We start from the raw sequence: 18,470 nt of genomic DNA on the forward strand, positions 1-18,470 counted from the left end.
CTTATGAAAATTTCAAAATCAGAAAAACTTTTTGGAGTGTGTCTGCCTTTACTAAGAGGAAAAGTAAAACGCCAACTCACTTCTAAGACCCTGCGTTCACATTTTGCAACAAAATCCACCTAACGATGGATCCCACAGCATTTGTTTGTGTGACACCAGATTCACTGTGCTCATGCCTTCATCTGGCTCCAGGCACGTGCGTGGACACATGGCTGAAATCTATAAGAACCTCTTGATCCCATCCAAGAAATAACTGGGTGACAGCTTTGGTGATTCCTTTATCATTTTTGGGCTTTTACCTTTCAGAACGTGTGATTTATTCAATAGGCCCAATTATAGATTCAGTTTGCCTTTTTGAATTGAGTAATATTCCAGTAGACGGAGATCTGGTTACATTATACAAAGCTGTCCACATTACAGATAAAGACATTGGTCCACATGCAGGTGAAGAACGTTGGTTTGAGTGACCGACCTCTTATCCTGTCCTACCTGGTTCAACGTATGCCAAGAATGTCACCTAATGCATTTGTTTTTTGGCACGAGAGGAATTTTATACAGTAATTATTCTCCTTACCAAATTCCCCACGAATTTTAATTTCTGGCAAGCTGAGGGATTTGAGAAGACACGTAGCCTTTCCTGACTTTAAAGTCTTTGTTTATAAAAGAACAGGGCTGACTGGGTGATGCCAAAAGTCTTGTGAGGGTGATAGAATGCTCCTGAAAGGAGGCTACCCTGACTCCACAGTTCAATGTGGGACAATGTCCAGAGGATGTTTTGTGAGTTAGTCAAAAGGACCCTTAAAGGGAATGCTGTGGAAATTTAAAGAACCAATGTCTTTCTAGGCAAAAAAGAAAACCTAAATCATTCTTATAAGTGAAATAGCAAGATCCTTTCGCACAACTGGAAGGTAATTATGAAAACAACCATACACGAGGGAAATCATGATCACAGTGTCGCTCGGCTTGTTGTCTAAAACCTCTGAGCCCGAGTCCTGTCCTCGGTGTTTAAGAAAAGATCAGCAGGGGCTGGGGAGGGGTTTAAGACGTACCTCCAACAACTAACTCTTCCTATCAGAAAGCCTGAAGGAGGACGGAAACTACAGTTGACCTTGGACTACTGGGGGTTTGAACTGCGCCAGTCCACTTAGGTGCAGATTTTTTATGGTTCTGTAAGTATATGTTCTCTTCCTTATGATTTTCTTAACATCTTCTGTCTAGCTTTATTGTAAGAGTACTATATATATATATATATATATATATATATATATATATCATATTAATCGGTGTTAATTGACCTTTTATGGTCAGCAGTAGGCTGTTAGTGATTAAGTTTGGGGGAGTTAAAAGTTATAGACAGAGTTTTGACTGTGTGTCGGGGGTCAGCACTCAACCCCCACACTGTTCAAGCATCAGCTGTAGAATAATTCCTACTCTGAGATTCAGTCACGTAATGCTGTGTCAAGGCTCCATTTAACATCATCTCTGCTCTCTCCCCTGCACCTCTGAAACAATGTTGAAAAAGAATCGCAAGTATGAAATCCTACACAGATTCATGACTGCATGTTGTGTGAGCTGCCTTTTTTAGTCATTGCCTATGTTGGAAAGCTATCTTTGAATCTCATGACAAACTCTCAGTTTCTTTAAGTGAAGAGTCACTTATTTTTGGTTCACTATTAAACATACTTATTTTGAGGAGCACCTGGGTGGATCAGTTGGCAAAGTGTCTGACTTTGGCTCAGGTCACGATATCACGGTGTATGAGATCAAGCCCTGCATCAGGCTCTGTGCTGATGCCTCGGAGCCTGGAGCTTACTTCGGATTCTGTGTTTCCCTCTCTCTCTACCCTTCCCTACTTGCACTCTGTCTCTTTCTCTCTCTCAAAAATAAATAAACATTAAAAATAATTTTAAAATATTTATTTTGATAACCCTTAATACTTGTTTTGATCAGTATTAAAGAAACAATAATTTGAGAAGTCCTGAAGTTGCCTATAAGCGAAGTCCATAGTCCCAAAGAGCTGTCCATGCTTCTATATATTTGAGTCATGAAGTTCGCACCTATTTTTACATGGAAAACCCCATGTGCTTGTAGTTTAAGGAAAAACACCATCAGACGTAGTTTCCAAAGATTTTGAACCTTATATTGAAGAGCTCATAAATAACCAATCCTCTTTGAAGCTATTTGAGGAGAATTTCATTGATGTCTGCAAACAGCTTCGGGAATGCATTTCTATTTCTCAGAATCCTGAGGTTCCCGTCACCTGTCAGGCATACGTTTCCCTCAGAAAGATTCATGGGACTATTGTGTCATTTGGAGTCTGCCATACCATGCTGTGGCACTTGTGGCTCGTAGAAGCAAAGCTTCTTAGGAGTTTCAAAGTTGGTCTGTGGGTGGCTGGGGTGAGAAGCTTAGGGAAATGTGTGTCTGTGATGATAAACTGGCCCCATCCTGTTCTCAGGCTTAGTCTCCCTATTTCAAGAATTAGTATTAACACACTTGGTGAATGACTTATGTCCTTGGATAGCCGGGACATGAGCAGGTGGTCACAGGCACTGGAAGGAAAAAGCAGGACCTGGGAGCTATATTTTACCATGAAGTCAAATTCCTATTCCTGTCCGCAGGACTTTGTGTGGTGGCTGGGAAGGAATGCCAATGCCACAGTGTTTTCCCAGCTGCCCCTCTTGGTGCTAATCTGGATGAAGCCAATTGTAAACACTGGGATCCTGAGTTGCTTATTTCCATAGCATTATTCATAAGAAAAAAATTGCAACTTAAGAACTACCCAAGTAAAAGGACTAAAGTACGTCATACAAAACCAGAGAGATGAAGGGAGTTATTTTGGGGGCACTCTTAGAGAGGGATGGTATCCCAATCCTATTTATATTTGATCTAACACTATCCTTTCTGACTTAGGACTTGTACCTTTACATGAGTTTTGTTGAGGAGGTGAACAAATTGTAATTAAGATATACAGCTGTATTGAAAGTCCATGTAAGAGAATATGCACCATGAGCAAGGTTCGAGGGGTGGGAATTAAGCTGTATTTTGTCCCTAGTCTGAGGGACCTGTTCCCAGGAACCCAGGCTCATGGCTGATTAACAGAGGAGAAGGACGGAGTCCACTCATTTCTCTAATTTATCTGGTGTAATCTTACTGGGTCTTTGAAAGTAAGATGCACTGATGTCTTGGCTGTTCAAAAGTGCTGTGCATTTTATAAATGTTTTGGTTCAGTCGTCCTGCCCAAGTGGTCCCCTCTGCCAAGGATGCTATTTTCTCTGGTTCCTTGCAAGGTTTGTTTTTGTTGGCACACGTCTTCCAAGTCCCGGCATCAGTGTCCTCTTGCTTGAAGAGGGTCACCTGCCATTCTCTGGCACACGACCGGTTTATGATACCTGTGGCTCTTAACGTGATCTGTGATTATTTGGTTTCTCAGTTATTTTCTGCCTGTCCCTTGAGAATAACCTTTATGAAGGCAGGACCCATGTCCCTCTTTGTGGAGTCAATGAGCGAATGAGGGCTCAAGCTGGAGCTGGCGGGGTTGGGTAGGAGAAATAGGGGCCACCTGCTTCCTTTCAGGACGTTTAGACACTCATCTGTGTTATGGGGAATTTTCTTTAAAAACAACGGATTTGCCTCTAAAACAAAGTACTAGAGTAAGCATTAGAGTCAGGGGCAGCAAACTTTTTCTGTCAAGGGCCAGATAGTTGATATTTTTGGCTTTTTAAAAGACAACTCTTTAAAAATGTGAAAAATCATTTGTAGGCTGAGATTATGGCAAAAACAGGCAGGAGCCAAATTTGAGTCATGGGTCCAGTTTGCTGACCTCTGGGTCATGTCTCTACTGAATTGTATAACCCTGGGGCTTGTTTTCTGACTGCAAAATGAAAGGGTTGGACTATATCAATATTAAGCCAATTTCAAACATACAAAGATTTGAAAGACCAGCCTGATGAACCCAGGTACTACTATCCTGCACCTTTAATAATGAGGTTTTCTCCATGAAATTTCCCCAATTTTTCTACTGCTAACGGAATGCTGCTTAGAACATTTCCCCACTTCATGAGATTTTTTCCCCTTATAATAAAAATAGTCCATACCCACTATAGAAAGTTTGGAGGGGGGGGGGAAGAACATCAGGCAAGAAAAATTTACCCTAATCAGAGATTACATTTTATTACTTTTCAGGGTTTTTACCATGTGTAAATAATCTCTCAGAATATTGTTTGGAAGCTGTATACAGTTTTGCATTCTGATTTTTAGGTAAACATTCATGTTTGGACATTTCTCCAAGACTTTCTTTGAAAGCGTAGTTTTACATGACTATATAACTGGTAAATGGAAGGGTGATCATATTTTCTGTGAGTGGTAATATTTTATTGGACATTTAGGATATATCTAACTTTCAACATTATAAATTTCACTATGAGGAACATCCCTATGTGTAAATATTGATCCTCACTCATTAGGTCAGAGGATGGTCTGTTTTATCGCTCTGTACAGAAAAGTAATGCCCACAGCTGTATTCCTCACTCAATGCATTTTTAATTTTGGATAAACTTTCATTGCAACAACATTCTACGCATTTTAGGTCAGACACTACATCTTATACTTCTGTAACCCCAAGGCCTTCCACTTGCACATTGTATTCAATAGTAGGGACTAAGGAAACAAAAACTAACAACAAATAAAATGCTTTATGTGTGCTAAAAACAACCATTAGATTAGGAATGTGATGGGGGGACGACCAGTGGCTCAGTGAGGCATCCAATTTGTGGTTTCAACTCAGGTCATGACCTCACAGTTTGGGGGTTCAAGCCGCATGTTGGGTTCAGCACTGCTGGTGCGGAGCCTGCTTGAGATTCTCTCTCTTCCTCTCTCTCTCTCTCTCTCTCTCTCTCTCACTCTCTCTCTGTCTCTTTCTCTCTCTGCCCCTCCTGCGCATTCTCTGTCTCAAATATAAGTAAACATTAAAAAAAGAAAACAGATTATCAATAGGGTAGTTGAACAAACAGTGCTAATCCACTATCAATAGGGTAGTTGAACAAATAGTGCTAATTTTGAACTATTTAAAAATAATATAAAAGTATGGGAATACATGATAAATGTAAGTATTTATAAGTAATATCATATCAAGTATCCTACTTTAAAAAATATTCAGGGGTGCCTGGGTGTCTCAGTGGGTTAAGCGTCAGGCTTTAGCTCAGGTCATGATCGTGTGGTTTGTGAATTCGAGCCCTGCGTGGGGCTCTGTGCTGATGGCTCGGAGCCTGGAGCCTGCTTTGGAGTCTGTGTACCCCCTCTCTCCCTGCCCTCCCCCGCTCACACTCTGTCTCTCTCTTTCTCTCAAAAATAATAAACACTTAAAAAAATTAAAAAATATTCAGACTACTCGAGGGCAATCTTTATTAAATCTATTTTAGTTTTAATAGAATTAAAATTGATGTAAACTGATTGCACCTTGGGCAGGAAGTTTTCTGTAAATGCTCATCTATGAAAACATAATATCTTTCTGGTGTTATAGAGAAAATTCCAGGTGGGAGGACCATCACATGCCAGAGTTTATGACCCACATTATTAATGCAATCTTGAAGAAAGGGTCATCATAATCTGATTTCTTTTCTTGACTCTCAAAAACATATTTGTTTTGGGAAATTTGGCAAGTTCAGTTAAGAATGAAAAAGTAGGGGGGTAGAAAGCACCTCATGTAATTCCGTCGTCTGGGGACACAGGGTGCCTGCAAGGAAACAGCCAGCATCCTTTCTTCCAAAATATTTCCACTCGGCCCTAACGCAAGTGTGAAGTTGAGAGTTTGACTCGTCACCATCACACAGACTTTAGCCACACTTATTGAACGTCTACTAAATGCAGGGGACCGCGTGAACTTCCTTGTATTCTCTGAGATACTTTGATAAAATTTTCAGCTATCGATATCCAAAGATGTGCTTTACGATATCTTTTTTTGTTTTAAACAAGCGGGTGTTTTCAAACCCTCAAAGGCGCAAGGTGTTGTATCAGTTGGGATAGAAAAGACTGGCTCGTGTTACTAAGTAACCTGCAAAATTCTATTTTTGACAGCTGTATTTGTCCTGCCAGTGATAAGAGAGCACCAATTAGTCACCCCCTGGCTTTTGAGTTCTTGTTTTGCAAGTATTCAACGTTCCATCCCATAGGCTGCAAAGATCCAACAAAAAGAAATCCTCCAATAATCTAACTGGCAGGCACCATAAAATTTTAAATGGCCCTTTTGTGGGTATGCTCCCTGAATTGTAGTCAGATGTTTCTTTATCTTAAGTTCTTGTGCAGGGATTTTTATTGTCATTTTTTATTATTTTCTAAAACATTTATTTTTGAGAGAGAGAGTGTGTGAGAGAGAGTAAGCGGGTGAGGGGCAGAGTGAGAGAGGGGGGCAGAGGATCCAAAGCAGGCTCCATGCTAACAGCAAAGAGGCTGACGTGGGGGCTCAAACCCACAAACTGCAAGATCATGGCCTGAGCCGAAGTCAGATGTTTAACCAACTGAGCCACCCAGAGACGGCACCCCGTGCAGAGACTTAAAAAAGGAAACCTGTTCACTCTTGTGTGGATCCTGAGAAACTTAACAGAAGACCATGGGGGAGGGGAAGGGAAAAAATAGTTAGGGAGGGAGCCAAACCATAAGAGACTCTGAAAAACAGAATAAACTGAGGGTTGATGGGGGGTGGGAGGGAGAGATGGGTGGGTGACGGGCATTGAGGAGGGCACCTGTTGGGATGAGCACTGGGCGTTGTATGGAAACCAGTTTGACAATAAATTTCATCTTAAAAAAATAAAGAAACTTGATGTTGCCCTCTGTTTTTGAAGGCGGAAGTACGGAGAAGGTTGGAGGGTCTCGCCTAAGTCCCAAAGTGCCAAGGCTGTGCCTCCAATGTGCTGTTCTCCTCTTCCAGTCACTTACTCCAGTCTGCTTACCAGCGACTGGATTGAACAGATACCAGGATTGCAGCATCGTGACCAGCAGCTTTGGGGTAAGACCTAGCCAGTATTCTGGAAATTAAGGCCAAGAGTAATTCAGGGACATGTGGAAGATCGTATACCTGCTATGTGGCCAAGAATAGGTTAAACCATAGGTTTCCAACTTGAGGTCTTGAGTGGCTGGCTTCCTGCACTTTGCAGCCAAAATCGGGAGAGCTCTTCCAATTCACTCAACACAGTTGTCATGTACGTATTTAGACCCTGATCAGGGGCTTTTGATTGGGAGAGCTCGACTTGGCAATTCTAGGTTTTACATTACGGAAGAATTTCTGACCCAAGAGTCATTCTGCTAACACAGAAATAGCATTACCTAGAGTGAATCATGTTACCAAGTTTAGGCTCAACCAAATATTGTTTGCATGCGTTGGCATGCTAATCACTAAAATCTCAATCATAAAGATAATATTATAACAGCTCTTAGTTCTGTATAATCTTGCCAGAAATTCTGGCTAATAGCCATAGAATTATAGCCTATAAATCGTGGGCAAGCTACAGAATCAATCGTGCCTTGTTTTCCTTATCTGGACACTGGAGATGATCACAGTGTCTTTGTAAGCACCCACCTGCCCCCTCCCCTCCGCTTTGATTCCTTCCTCCTGCTCCAGCTCAGAGTCAGCAGGTGTAGTTCGCAGACTGGCATGGGAAGTTAGGCTTCGGAATGCACAGAGGAAGAAAACGGGAAGCACCCTGTACCCTGACATGCTTGCGAAGGGAAGTAGCTATAACTTGGAAGTTTCTCTCATACTGCACCAGACCTATTATTATTGAGTGGAACTTTTTTTATTACCTGCAAGTTACCAGAGAAGTCATGAGGCTTGCCCTGAATTTCACTTGGGGGAAAAGGACGGACCAGGGCTTAGAATAACATTGAACAGACAATGTACATTGTTTTGTGATCAGTTTTCATCAAGTTCTGCTTGTTGAATGTAATGATTATATATTCATCGTTTTATTTAATAATTTTCTTCAACGCATTTAGGTTTACGATGTTGAGGTGTTGTAAATAATGCCACCCTCGACAGGTTTATAGACATTCGTAGCATTATATTTGGACCTGTACAGATTCACTTCCAGAAGAGGAACATCCTTATACATAAATATTAAGAAATTGGGGTGCTTGGGGGGCTCAGTTGGTTAAGCGTCAGACTTTGGGTCGGGTCATGATTCTGCGGTTTATGAGTTTGAGCCCCACGTTGGGCTCTGTGCTGACAACTCAGAGCCTGGTGCCTGCTTCGGATTCTGTGTCTCCCTCTCTCTCTCTCTGCCCCTGCCCTGCTCACACTGTCTCTCTCTCTCTCTCTCTCTCAAAAATAAAAATAAACACTACAAAAAAAGAACTTGCTTTCAAAAGGGTACTACCACTCTCTTTGCATGAGTATTCCAGATACAAAGAAAGTAAAAAGAAAAACTTAAATATTTTTGGTAACATTTCAACATAACTACACGTAGTACACTTGGCAACAATCTGACAAAGGAATATGTAATAAAAGGACGCAGCATATTTAATTGTTATCCATATGAAATTTGTATTCCGTGAAAGCACGTGGGTTTGGTTAAGTTAGAAAAGCATGTGGGTGATAGAGTACAGCTGGGAATGAAAATGCGTTATCTGATGGTAAAAATGGCAACGTTTTTTCTTCAAATAATTAATATCCCTAACAGTAGTTTTCAATCTGTCATAACCTCTCTGAAGGAGGCTTTCATAGAAACCATGATCTATAGATAATTCTTAATGATCACTGTCTGTAAACAACCAGTTCTAGGACTTTTTTGTTTTTCCTTCTGCTGGAGATGGGGAGAAATTATTACATATCGTGAACTTGGTTGGGTAGCTGTTATGAGAAAACATCATGGAACAGCTAGGATGACCCAACGGTCAGTCCTGGGACCCCACATCTACATCTTCCCGCATCCCCAGTAGGGAGCTTCTCTGGAAACAGGCTAGTCCTGGGAGAGTTTGCTCTCTGCTGATTCTTGAATCACTGGTGTGGGTCTGCTTCACAGAAAGCATTGGGTGGTAGACACCAATGGCCTTTTCAGAGACCAAAGCGATCTTTCAAAGCTGCGATAGTCTCTCTGACTGTGAACCCGGATTCTGCCTTCAAATGACCGGTGAAGGTTAAGCTGATAACCCAGAGTAGAAAAGACCATCACCATCCAGGGTGACCTACAACCCTGAAATGACGTGGCTTCTTCCCCCGCAGGAAGGAATATCCGTCAACAGTTACATGACTGACCGTTCACATTTTGCACCTTAGGACCACGGATATTCCCACCATTCAGTGGATTCAGTTGTAGGTCTCAGCAGATATCACGAGAAGCTCCTACCTGGACCAAGCTATATCCTGTGCGCTGGACCAATGCGCGAAGGGCTGCTTCCTTCTGGGTTCCGCTCAATCCATCCCCGGATTTGTGATTTGATTCCATTGAGAGTGATTATCGGCAAAAAATCAGGTTAATTAGGGTTGCTCACTGAAACCAAATTTAAGATAAATTAAGTAAATTACTGTTACCAAGTCCAAACTTGTCCTTCTCATGAAGGACATCTTCAGGAAACATTCTCTGTAAATAAGCCATTAAGGTTAGAGCCACAAACAGCCACACACGAACACGGCTGGTTAGATGTCCTCCTTAAAGAGTTTTGTTTTTTTTTTAAATATTCAATTTTAGTTGGAATTTAGAAGTCGCAAACGAGTAAAACCCTTCTCCAATGAGAACAGTAGATCTCAATGCAATTATTTTAGAATGTCACCATATGCTCAAAAACAAATTATTATGTCAATTAAAAATACGCAGAATGGGGGTGCCTGGGTGACTGGGTGACTCAGTGGGTTAAACGTCCGACTTTGGCTCAGGTAATGATCTCACAGTTCGTGGGCTCAAGCCCCGCGTTGGGCTCTGTGCTGACAGCTCGGAGCCTGGAGCCTGCTTTGGATTCTGTGTCTCCTCCTCTTTCTCTGCCCCTTCCCCCCTCATGCTCTCTCTCTCTCTCTCTTTGTCTCTTAAGAATGAATAAATTTAAAAAATTAAATATGCAGAATGGTCCTTGCAGATCATCTATCGCTTAGACCACCCGGGAGAGGACACGAAGCCCTTTGCGAAAAATCTAAGAGATTATGAAAGCCTACATATGTGCATGCTTATGTAGGTGTGAAGGTGGAATTTCAGACTTTTATTGTCTATACTTTTTATTTGGGAACCAAGTTTGAACTCCATTCCAAATGTGATAATTGCTCATCGTTAGAGGTTCACGGGGTAAGGGTGTGGCCATCTCGAATGGTCCAGGCTGTGGTAGCAGGAGGCCCTGGAGGCTCCCGTGTGCTGAGGGCCATATGCTGATCTGCTGGCTTGGCGTGAGGGCTCAGTGAAGGTTCCGCGCTGGGCTTTCCCTCTGCTTACTGGGCTTTGCCAACGGGGACGGAAGAAGTGTGCTTTACAGTGATTTGAATCACATGCAGACTGAATGCATTTCGCTATGGGCCCTTCAAAAACTTTTCTGTGCTATGCACTGAGATTGCCTACACTACTTTGGGTCGTCATTTAAGGGTTCAGAATGAAGGCGCCGTTGATAACATATGGAACGAGTACAAAATTGGGTGAAAAGGGAAGCTGCAGGCATCATGTCGATAAACTACAGATTCACAGAATTCTCTTAAGGTAATAACTAATAGACAAGCATCATCTAGCAGCTTCTAGAAAGCAATACTTGCAAGAAAATGTAGAAAGCCAAAGGAAAAATGAGATCCCAGAGCGACTATTCATCAGCTATTACAGGGACAAAGCAATTTCATGCTTCACATAAAAGCATGGCCATTGCTGCCCTGGACTCTTCTAGTAATTCTTGCTTGTGTCTAACCCGGGTTAACCCCAATTTTACTTTTTCATTCTCTCAAGCAGTATTTAGTCAGTTCTGTCTGCACACCAGCTTCACGCCCTGCCCAGCTTTAAGGGCCCTTGTGTTAGTGAAGTGCGTTAAGTTAACGTACCAGTTTCCGTCGAGATCCTTCGTGAAAGGCAGTGTTCCCCCCTCCCCCCGCCGACCCCTGCAGTCCTAACTTTGTATCATGGCAAAGACAAATTAGAAACTAGTTTTCTAATAGTGCTGATTTGGGACATGTAGCTTTCCTGACACTTTTATCATATAACCGTTCTAGAGATGCTACACGGTGGGGATAAAAGGAGACCGGTATTTGCTTTATAATTCTACCTGAATGCTGACTACAGTTATGTTAACTGTCTTTTCTTCAGGATACTCTCAACAACCCCCCCCCCCCACAACTGCCCCCCTGTGCTGGATTGAACCCACAAAAGCAGAGAGGCCCACGGGTGGACTGGGGTCCGGTGATGTCAGCCACATTTGTCATCATATCTTACGGATGTCTGAAGGCCAAGCCTACAGTCTTGTGGATTTGTAGATTTGCTCTTTGCCGACCTTCATGTTTTCCAGCAAAAAATAACAGTTTGTGGTGAAATGACAAGTTTTATTTGCAAAGCCTACCTTTAGTTTGGTTAATTATTAGTCAAGATAATTGAAGACACTTTTCTGTCACAAAGGTCTTTTGGTCACGTGAACTCACTCTGACATGATTAAGAAAATCTGTAGAACATCGCAATATAGTGTCATGACTTTGGAAGTCAGGTCAGGGCGCAGAAATAGAATTCAGAATTTGCTACAAGAGACATCCAGTCTTCCATGTTTATTTCCCAAAAACAATCCCCTTTCCCAACACTGACCTAACCTGAAGGCTGAACTTGGAGCCCAGATAAATATTTCTTTAAGCAAGTCAAACTTCTGTTAAATCTGGTCAATTTGGAAGAGAGATGGCACAGTGCATTTTCTAATTAACATCTTGTAACTGTTCCGATCTGAGACCACTGAATTTTGAAAGAGTATTTCCCCAAGTAATTTATAGATGCGAGAGGATTAAAACCTATACATGGCAGGCATGAGGAACATTGCAGCAAAGGAGAGCACTCATGAGTACTAAGTATATGAATATACTTCTCAATAAGTAAGAATTGCTTATTTATTAAAATGTTTACTGAGTACCTACTATCATGCAAGAATTTTTTGAGACACTAGGAAAATAGCAGAGAACAAAACAAACCCATCTCCCCTCAAAACTTCACAGAGTTTTCTAGAGGGTGAGAGAGGTCATAAACAAGTAACACACGCAGTGTGCTGGTGCTAATTTCTGAGGAGAAAAAAAAAAGGGAAAAGGGATACAAAGTGTGTGTGTGTTGGTGGAGAAGGTGAAATGTTAGCGTGATCCTGACGGGGGGAATTTGGGGAGACACCTGGTGACGTGAGGGATGTGTTTGGGGGAGACCATTCCAGGCGGAAGGCCTGTGAGCATAAGGACCCTGAGGTGGGAGCTTGTTGGCGGAGAAGAGGAGAGGCTGGGGCTGAGTGAATGAGAGCAGAAATGGGAGTTATGAGAGAGACGATGGTGGCCCAGGCCACAAAGGATTTTGTAGGTCACAGGGAGGACTTTGGCTTTTGCTCTAAGATGTGAAGCCAGAGGATCAACAAGATGTTTAACAGGGTCGTTCCAACATGGAAGGGAGTCGGGCAGGGCTGGGACTGAGCTGGGTAATGCAAACATGTTAGTCCTGTTTTTATGAACGTGTTTGTGATTTTGTTCATTGTGATGCTTTTGGCACGGATTCTGATTTTAAAAGATCTTGCATTAAAACATCACTTGGGGGGCGCCTGGGTGGCTCAGTCGGTTAAGCATCCGACTTCACTCAGGTCACGATCTCGCGGTCCATGAGTTTGAGCCCCGCGTTGGGCTCTGGGCTGATGGCTCAGAGCCTGGAGCCTGCTTCCAATTATGTGTCTCCCCCTCTCCCTGCCCCTCCCCCGTTCATGCTCTGTCTCTCTCTCTGTCTCAAAAATAAATAAACGTTTAAAAAAAAAACATCACTTGGTCTGACACGTGAGTTTTTCTGACGTTGCATGTGAGGTAGTGCCTGAATCACCTCACGCCTGTCAGCAGAAGGCTCATGGGGAGGAGGAGGGAGACCAGTCAGAAACCATTGTACCTTCAGGGCAAGAGGGAGTCGTGGCTTCAGCCGAGAGTGGTGAGGAGGGGCCAGGTCTTGGATATATTTTACAGGTGCATTGGACGCATCATGGGAGGAAAACAAGATGAGTCAAGGATGCCATCCAGTGTTCTGGCTTGGGCAACCGGAAGAATAGAACTGTTCTCAGCTCAGATGGGGAAGAACAGATCTGCGGAAGGGCAGGAACTCCATCATAGGCATGCCCATCTGGAGATGCCCGTTAGACAGCCCCATGGAGAGGCTGTGTGGACAGTCAGATACATGAGCCGGAATTTTCTGGGAGAGTTCCAGGCAGGAGACGTCAGCTGGCAAGCTGTCTCCCTAGAGGTGATACTGAAGCTGTGAAGTTGAGTGAGATCATGTACAAGCTAAGTGTAGAAAGTAGGTCCAAGGACTGATCTCTAGAGCACTCCAACTTTTGGCAGTCAGGAAGACCAGGGGTAACCTGCAAAGGAGAATGACCTGGAACAGAGAATGGCAGAAGGGGAACCAGATGAAGGAGGTGGATGGAAAGCCAAAAAAAGAAAGGATTTTGAGAACAGATGAGTGATGAGGTGTCTGCATCCTACCAAGTCAAGTAGGGTGAAGCCCAAATAGGGATGTAGACCCTGGAGCTAGACATCTGGAGTCAAATCCTCATTCTGCCTCTCACTATGAGAGGAAGAAAAGAACTGGAAAATTCTTTAACCTCTTGGTGTCCATGTGTTCCCAACTCAGAAAGCAATAGTATTTCTCTCAGGGTTGTTGTATTACATGAGTAATTAAGTTGAAAGAGCTTTGGAAGAGTTCCTGGCACATAGTGAGAATGAGATTAGCGTCAGGCACAGATATCTATGATTTTAAAAAATGAGAAAGGGAGAGATGGCATAGTCACCAGGCACTTCAACTTCTCAGGATCTGCAGTAAGACATTCCACAGTTTCTTGGAAAAGCATTGTTACCTAGATGTTAACAGCTGAGAGAAGAACGGGGCAATGGATGGAAGTCAGATGGAGAGAGGTCACCATTACAGGCAAGAATGGGGGGGTCCCCATCACTGCCTCAGTGTGGTAGGGAGCACGAGGGGAGAACACGCCAGCCCAGGGCTTGGTTTACACCTGGCCTGGGGCAAGTGCTCCTACACGACTTGCAATTACCATCCATGACTCCTGCTGGAGGAGAGCAGCAGAGCACCCAATAAGTTATCTATTATGTTATTTTAATTGTTATTATCATTAATCTCTAATTCTACAGGGTAGCATTTCAAAATCGCTTTCTGGGAAGATATAGTCTTGGGTCTTCAGCATGATTAATGGTCCCTCCAGGACTAGATTCCCTTCTGGCATCCTAATGTACCTGCCACCGGGGGCTGCCATGTTTTCTCACATTTGCTGGCTCCCTGCTTGGAATGCCATTCCTTTCCCTTGCCTTCCCACATCCAAGCTTCACTGCATTGGCCCTGTTATCCTTCCAGACTGGATTGAAATGTCTGATGTGATCCTTCCTTTGATACCCTCCCTCTCTTGGGTAACATTCAGTACCACCCCCTTAATGCTCTCGAGAAAGTCTCTATATCCCTGTACTGTTGCACATAATCTGGCAATTATCTACTTACATGGCTGTCTTGCTCACCACATTGTGAGTGCCCTGAGCATAAAGACTGTGCTGTATTCACCTTTCTGTGCCCAGAAGGCTCAGCCTGGCACTTTGCTAAGTGCTCAATAAATAACTTGTAGAACCAACGGAAGACCTTGGGTGAGCATTTTGTAAATGGCAATGACCTACACTTGATCTGAAGTAAAATGAATCTGCCTCAAATCTCCTACCACTTATTATTCTTCTGGTTCCCATCACTTCCAGAAAGTTTTACCCTGGACTAAATTTGCTTTTTGTGAGAAATTGATGTCAGTGTTTTCACTGCATTTATGAACACGTTATCATCTTTGGGAGAGAGACCAGAAGAGTAAAACTGAAGAAGAGTACAAAGGGATTGAAAAACAGTTGGCATTTCAATTCACTTTTCTTCTTTTCAATGCCTTTCTGGTTTTATATTTGCAACATTGGTGACGATTTGATCCAGACAAGAGGGGCCTAGAAGTTATTGAGGGTTCAAGATTTCTGCCTTCCCGAAAGTCACAGGTTGATTGGAATGAACACCTCCCCTCTTCACTTGGTTGAGATTTTTCAATAGAAATTTCCAGAGTGCACCGTTGGGCAAGGTCAGAGCTTGCTGTCCCTGGCTCTTGACCCTGGTGGCCTCAGGTGCCAGTGGGTCCTGGCTCAGGGAAGGTGGCAAGGAGACAAAGATAAGGAGAAAGAGGCATGAGAGAAGCAGGTTGGGAAGCAAAATCTGACTTTTCTGCATCTACAGCTGTGAGGGGCATACACAGCAGGCTGCCCTTTCTATATAACCCTCATCTCTCAAGAAGAAACGCCTCTGTAAAGATTGAACACGTCAATCCGGCTCACATGGAGAACCAAATTGTGGAAGGAAAAAGCACGAAGGGATTTGAGGTGACAGTTGTCCGATTCGCCCAAAGGTCCCGCAGTGTTGGAGGTAAGCACCCTCTTGGAACATGAGTTGGCAGCTATGGCAACAGAGAAAGGGGGAAAACAAGTTTGTTTTTTGAAATAGTAAGTTAGGCAAGACAAAGGTAAGAAGTGCATGGTGGAGAGCACTGAGCGCGCGGGAAGAGTAGCTTGGAAAGGCAAAAGCAGCCGCGGTAGGGTAGTTAGAGGCCGAGAAGAACAAAATGGAGAAGAAGGATAAAGACAGGGGTTAAAGTGAGTGGGTTTCTTGGTTTGCAAACTAAACGAAGTCATTATCCTCCATTTCAACCAAAAGGGCAACAGGTATGAACGTCATATCCGCTTCACGCCAGGCACTACGCTAGACGGTTTACTCAGGAAATGGAGTAGTTTGGGTAATGGTCTAGTTTCTGGACGCATGTCATGGACTTTTTCCAAAGAGGAGGAAGAAGGACACTGTGTGGAAGGACAGACGCTTTCTGACCTGGTAAGCAGAGTCAGAGGTGTTCCTTGGGACCTGTGCGAGCAACGTGCCCCGTGTGCATTTCCTGCCAGTGGGTTCCCCTGGGACCTCTCCAGACCCACGCCAGGCCTCCCCAGCGTTTGGTTGCGCACCCGGGTCGCATGACATAGGCTGGACGTGACCCTTACGCAGCATGCAAGTTGGACACGTGGTTTATCGTGAGTTTCAGCCATTCAGTATCTCCTGGGAATTTTACACAGAAGGAGTCCCAGACTGTATCGAAATGGTTTGTGCCGGAGGGATGACCAAAGTTGATGTATTTGCTTAATGACGCTACATTAAGGTTACCATGCATTACTTGATAACGAAACAGAAACTAGTTCTCATATTCTCCTTGGAAATACTTACAATCGGTCTTAGGTTTACTGGGAAGTGGATTCAGGTGAGAGCTCGTTAGTCGGCCACGCATCCCAAACCAGAGCAAAATTAATAGAGAACGCGCAAATGTCAAATTCCAAAATGTAGCCATAAAAACATCCTGCCAAGTCCCAAGATGTGGCGTCTTATTTTTAAGAATCAATAAAAATAAAAACCAGCTAAAAAATTAAACCAGAACCCCTTCTAGGTTATTAAGGCATTAGTAATGAATCATGCATTAATTTGGGCCTGGCCAATTTGGGCCGAGGCAAGGCTTAAAGTAGAGAAAAATAAAAGTTGTTCATAATAGATACATTAGCTTAGAATTATCGAAAAAGTCCTCCTCATGTATTAGGTTACACGTCTTCAGAGAAAGACAAGCTTGCATGGCAATTGCTGTCCTGCCACCAATGATTTTAACTTTTCTAAGGCCCTGGTTCCTGTTCTAAGAGCAGGAGCATGGATACCTAACTTGAAGTTAAAAGTTGTCTTTTAGCAAAGGCTTAAACATCTCAGAGATTGGATATGGGGCACCTAGTAGAGTGCTGGGGATACAGGAAATGCTCACTGAATATTTCCTTCTCGTTCCTTCTCTGCTGCTCTGGGTGACTTATCTCAGCATCATCTGTGGTCCTCTGCATGGCTAGTCTCCCTCTAGAAATTGTCCAAGGTAAAGAGAATGCAGTATTGAATGTGTTATCTTGACCTCTTTCATGTTGCTTTCGTAGTTGATCTTTTTTTTTTAATGTTTACTTGAGACAGAGAGAGAGAGAGAGAGAGAGAGAGAGAGAGAGAGAGACAGCACACAAGTTGTGGAGGGGCACAGAGAGAGGGAGACACAGAATCTGAAGGAAGCTCCAGGCTCTGAGCTGTCAGCACGGAGCCCGACATGGGGCTTGAACTCATGCACCACAAGATCATGACCTGAGCTGAAGTCGGATGCTTAACTGATGAGCCACCCAGGTGTCCCAATAATTGATCTACTTATTTCATGTGTTTATTGTCACTTCTCAGTAGGAAAAATCCTTAAGGTATTCAGTGTGTGTGTGTGTGTGGTCATACAGCTTGTCAGTGTTATAATGAAAATTTGACACAACTTAAATATCAGTGATTAAGAAATATTTGAATAAATAGTGCAGTGCAGCTAATAAAACTGATGTTCTAGTACAATATTTACTTTAGACAGATATTTGTGAAATAGAATTGAGTAGTCTACAAAACAGCAGGTGTAGTCTGATTTCATTTGTGCTAACTTTCATATTCATAAGGAATTATAAAAGGCTAACTGGTTATGCTTGGGTGGTAGGTTAACAGATTGGTTTAGCGTTCTCATTTGACTATTTTTAACTTTCTACAATATATAGCTCTTACTCTAATAATTAAAAAATAAATGACACTAATTAAATGAAGGTCAATGGAAACAAATCATCAAAAATAAAGATGCAGTCAAGATTCTATTCTGAGGAAACTGGTGATCATTATTTAGGAAAAAAAAAATACTGGAAATTACTACAAGCGTCCAACTAAAGAGACCAGAGAAAGAACGAAGTAGACTTTATGAAATCAGAAGGAATCCAAGTAAAAGGAAATCAGTGAGACAGAAAAATCTGTAGACTTGATAAATGTAAGAGCTCATCGAAAAGGTTGGTAAATTAGCACCTCTGGCCAACCTTGATGAAGTGAAAGGGAGAACCATATTTTAAAAACAGGAGGGAAAAATGGATAGAATCACAGGCAGAGAGACTTTTAAAGAAGAAAATGTTTTTATCAATACACTGACAAATATGGTAAAGTAGCCGATTACCTAGTAAACTCAAGGGTAAAATAAAAATTTGAATAGGCTGATAACCACACGCTGTAATGAAAAAATTCACTGTCTTCCTCCTAAATAATACAAGATCCAGATGGTTTTCTTGGGCAAGTTTTAGAACTCATTTAAGAAACAAGTGATTCTTTGACTATATAAAGCCTTATAAAACAGAAAATAATGCAAAACTGATACTAAAT

General features: G+C 42.6%; 1 protein-coding gene across 2 annotated transcripts in view; it reads right to left on the minus strand.

Moving 5' to 3' along the window:
- A1CF (APOBEC1 complementation factor) overlaps positions 1–18,470 on the minus strand; it is a 77,776-nt gene that overhangs the window by 41,804 nt on the left and 17,502 nt on the right. For both annotated transcript variants that reach the window (XM_058696317.1, XM_058696316.1), the window contains exon 2: positions 9,339–9,482. In XM_058696317.1, the coding sequence (XP_058552300.1) occupies positions 9,339–9,437 (99 nt within the window). In that variant the 5' untranslated portion in view covers positions 9,438–9,482. The remainder of the gene's footprint in view (positions 1–9,338; positions 9,483–18,470) is intronic.

Source organism: Neofelis nebulosa, chromosome 13, assembly GCF_028018385.1.
Source record: "Neofelis nebulosa isolate mNeoNeb1 chromosome 13, mNeoNeb1.pri, whole genome shotgun sequence".
Taxonomy (NCBI): Eukaryota; Metazoa; Chordata; class Mammalia; order Carnivora; family Felidae; genus Neofelis; species Neofelis nebulosa.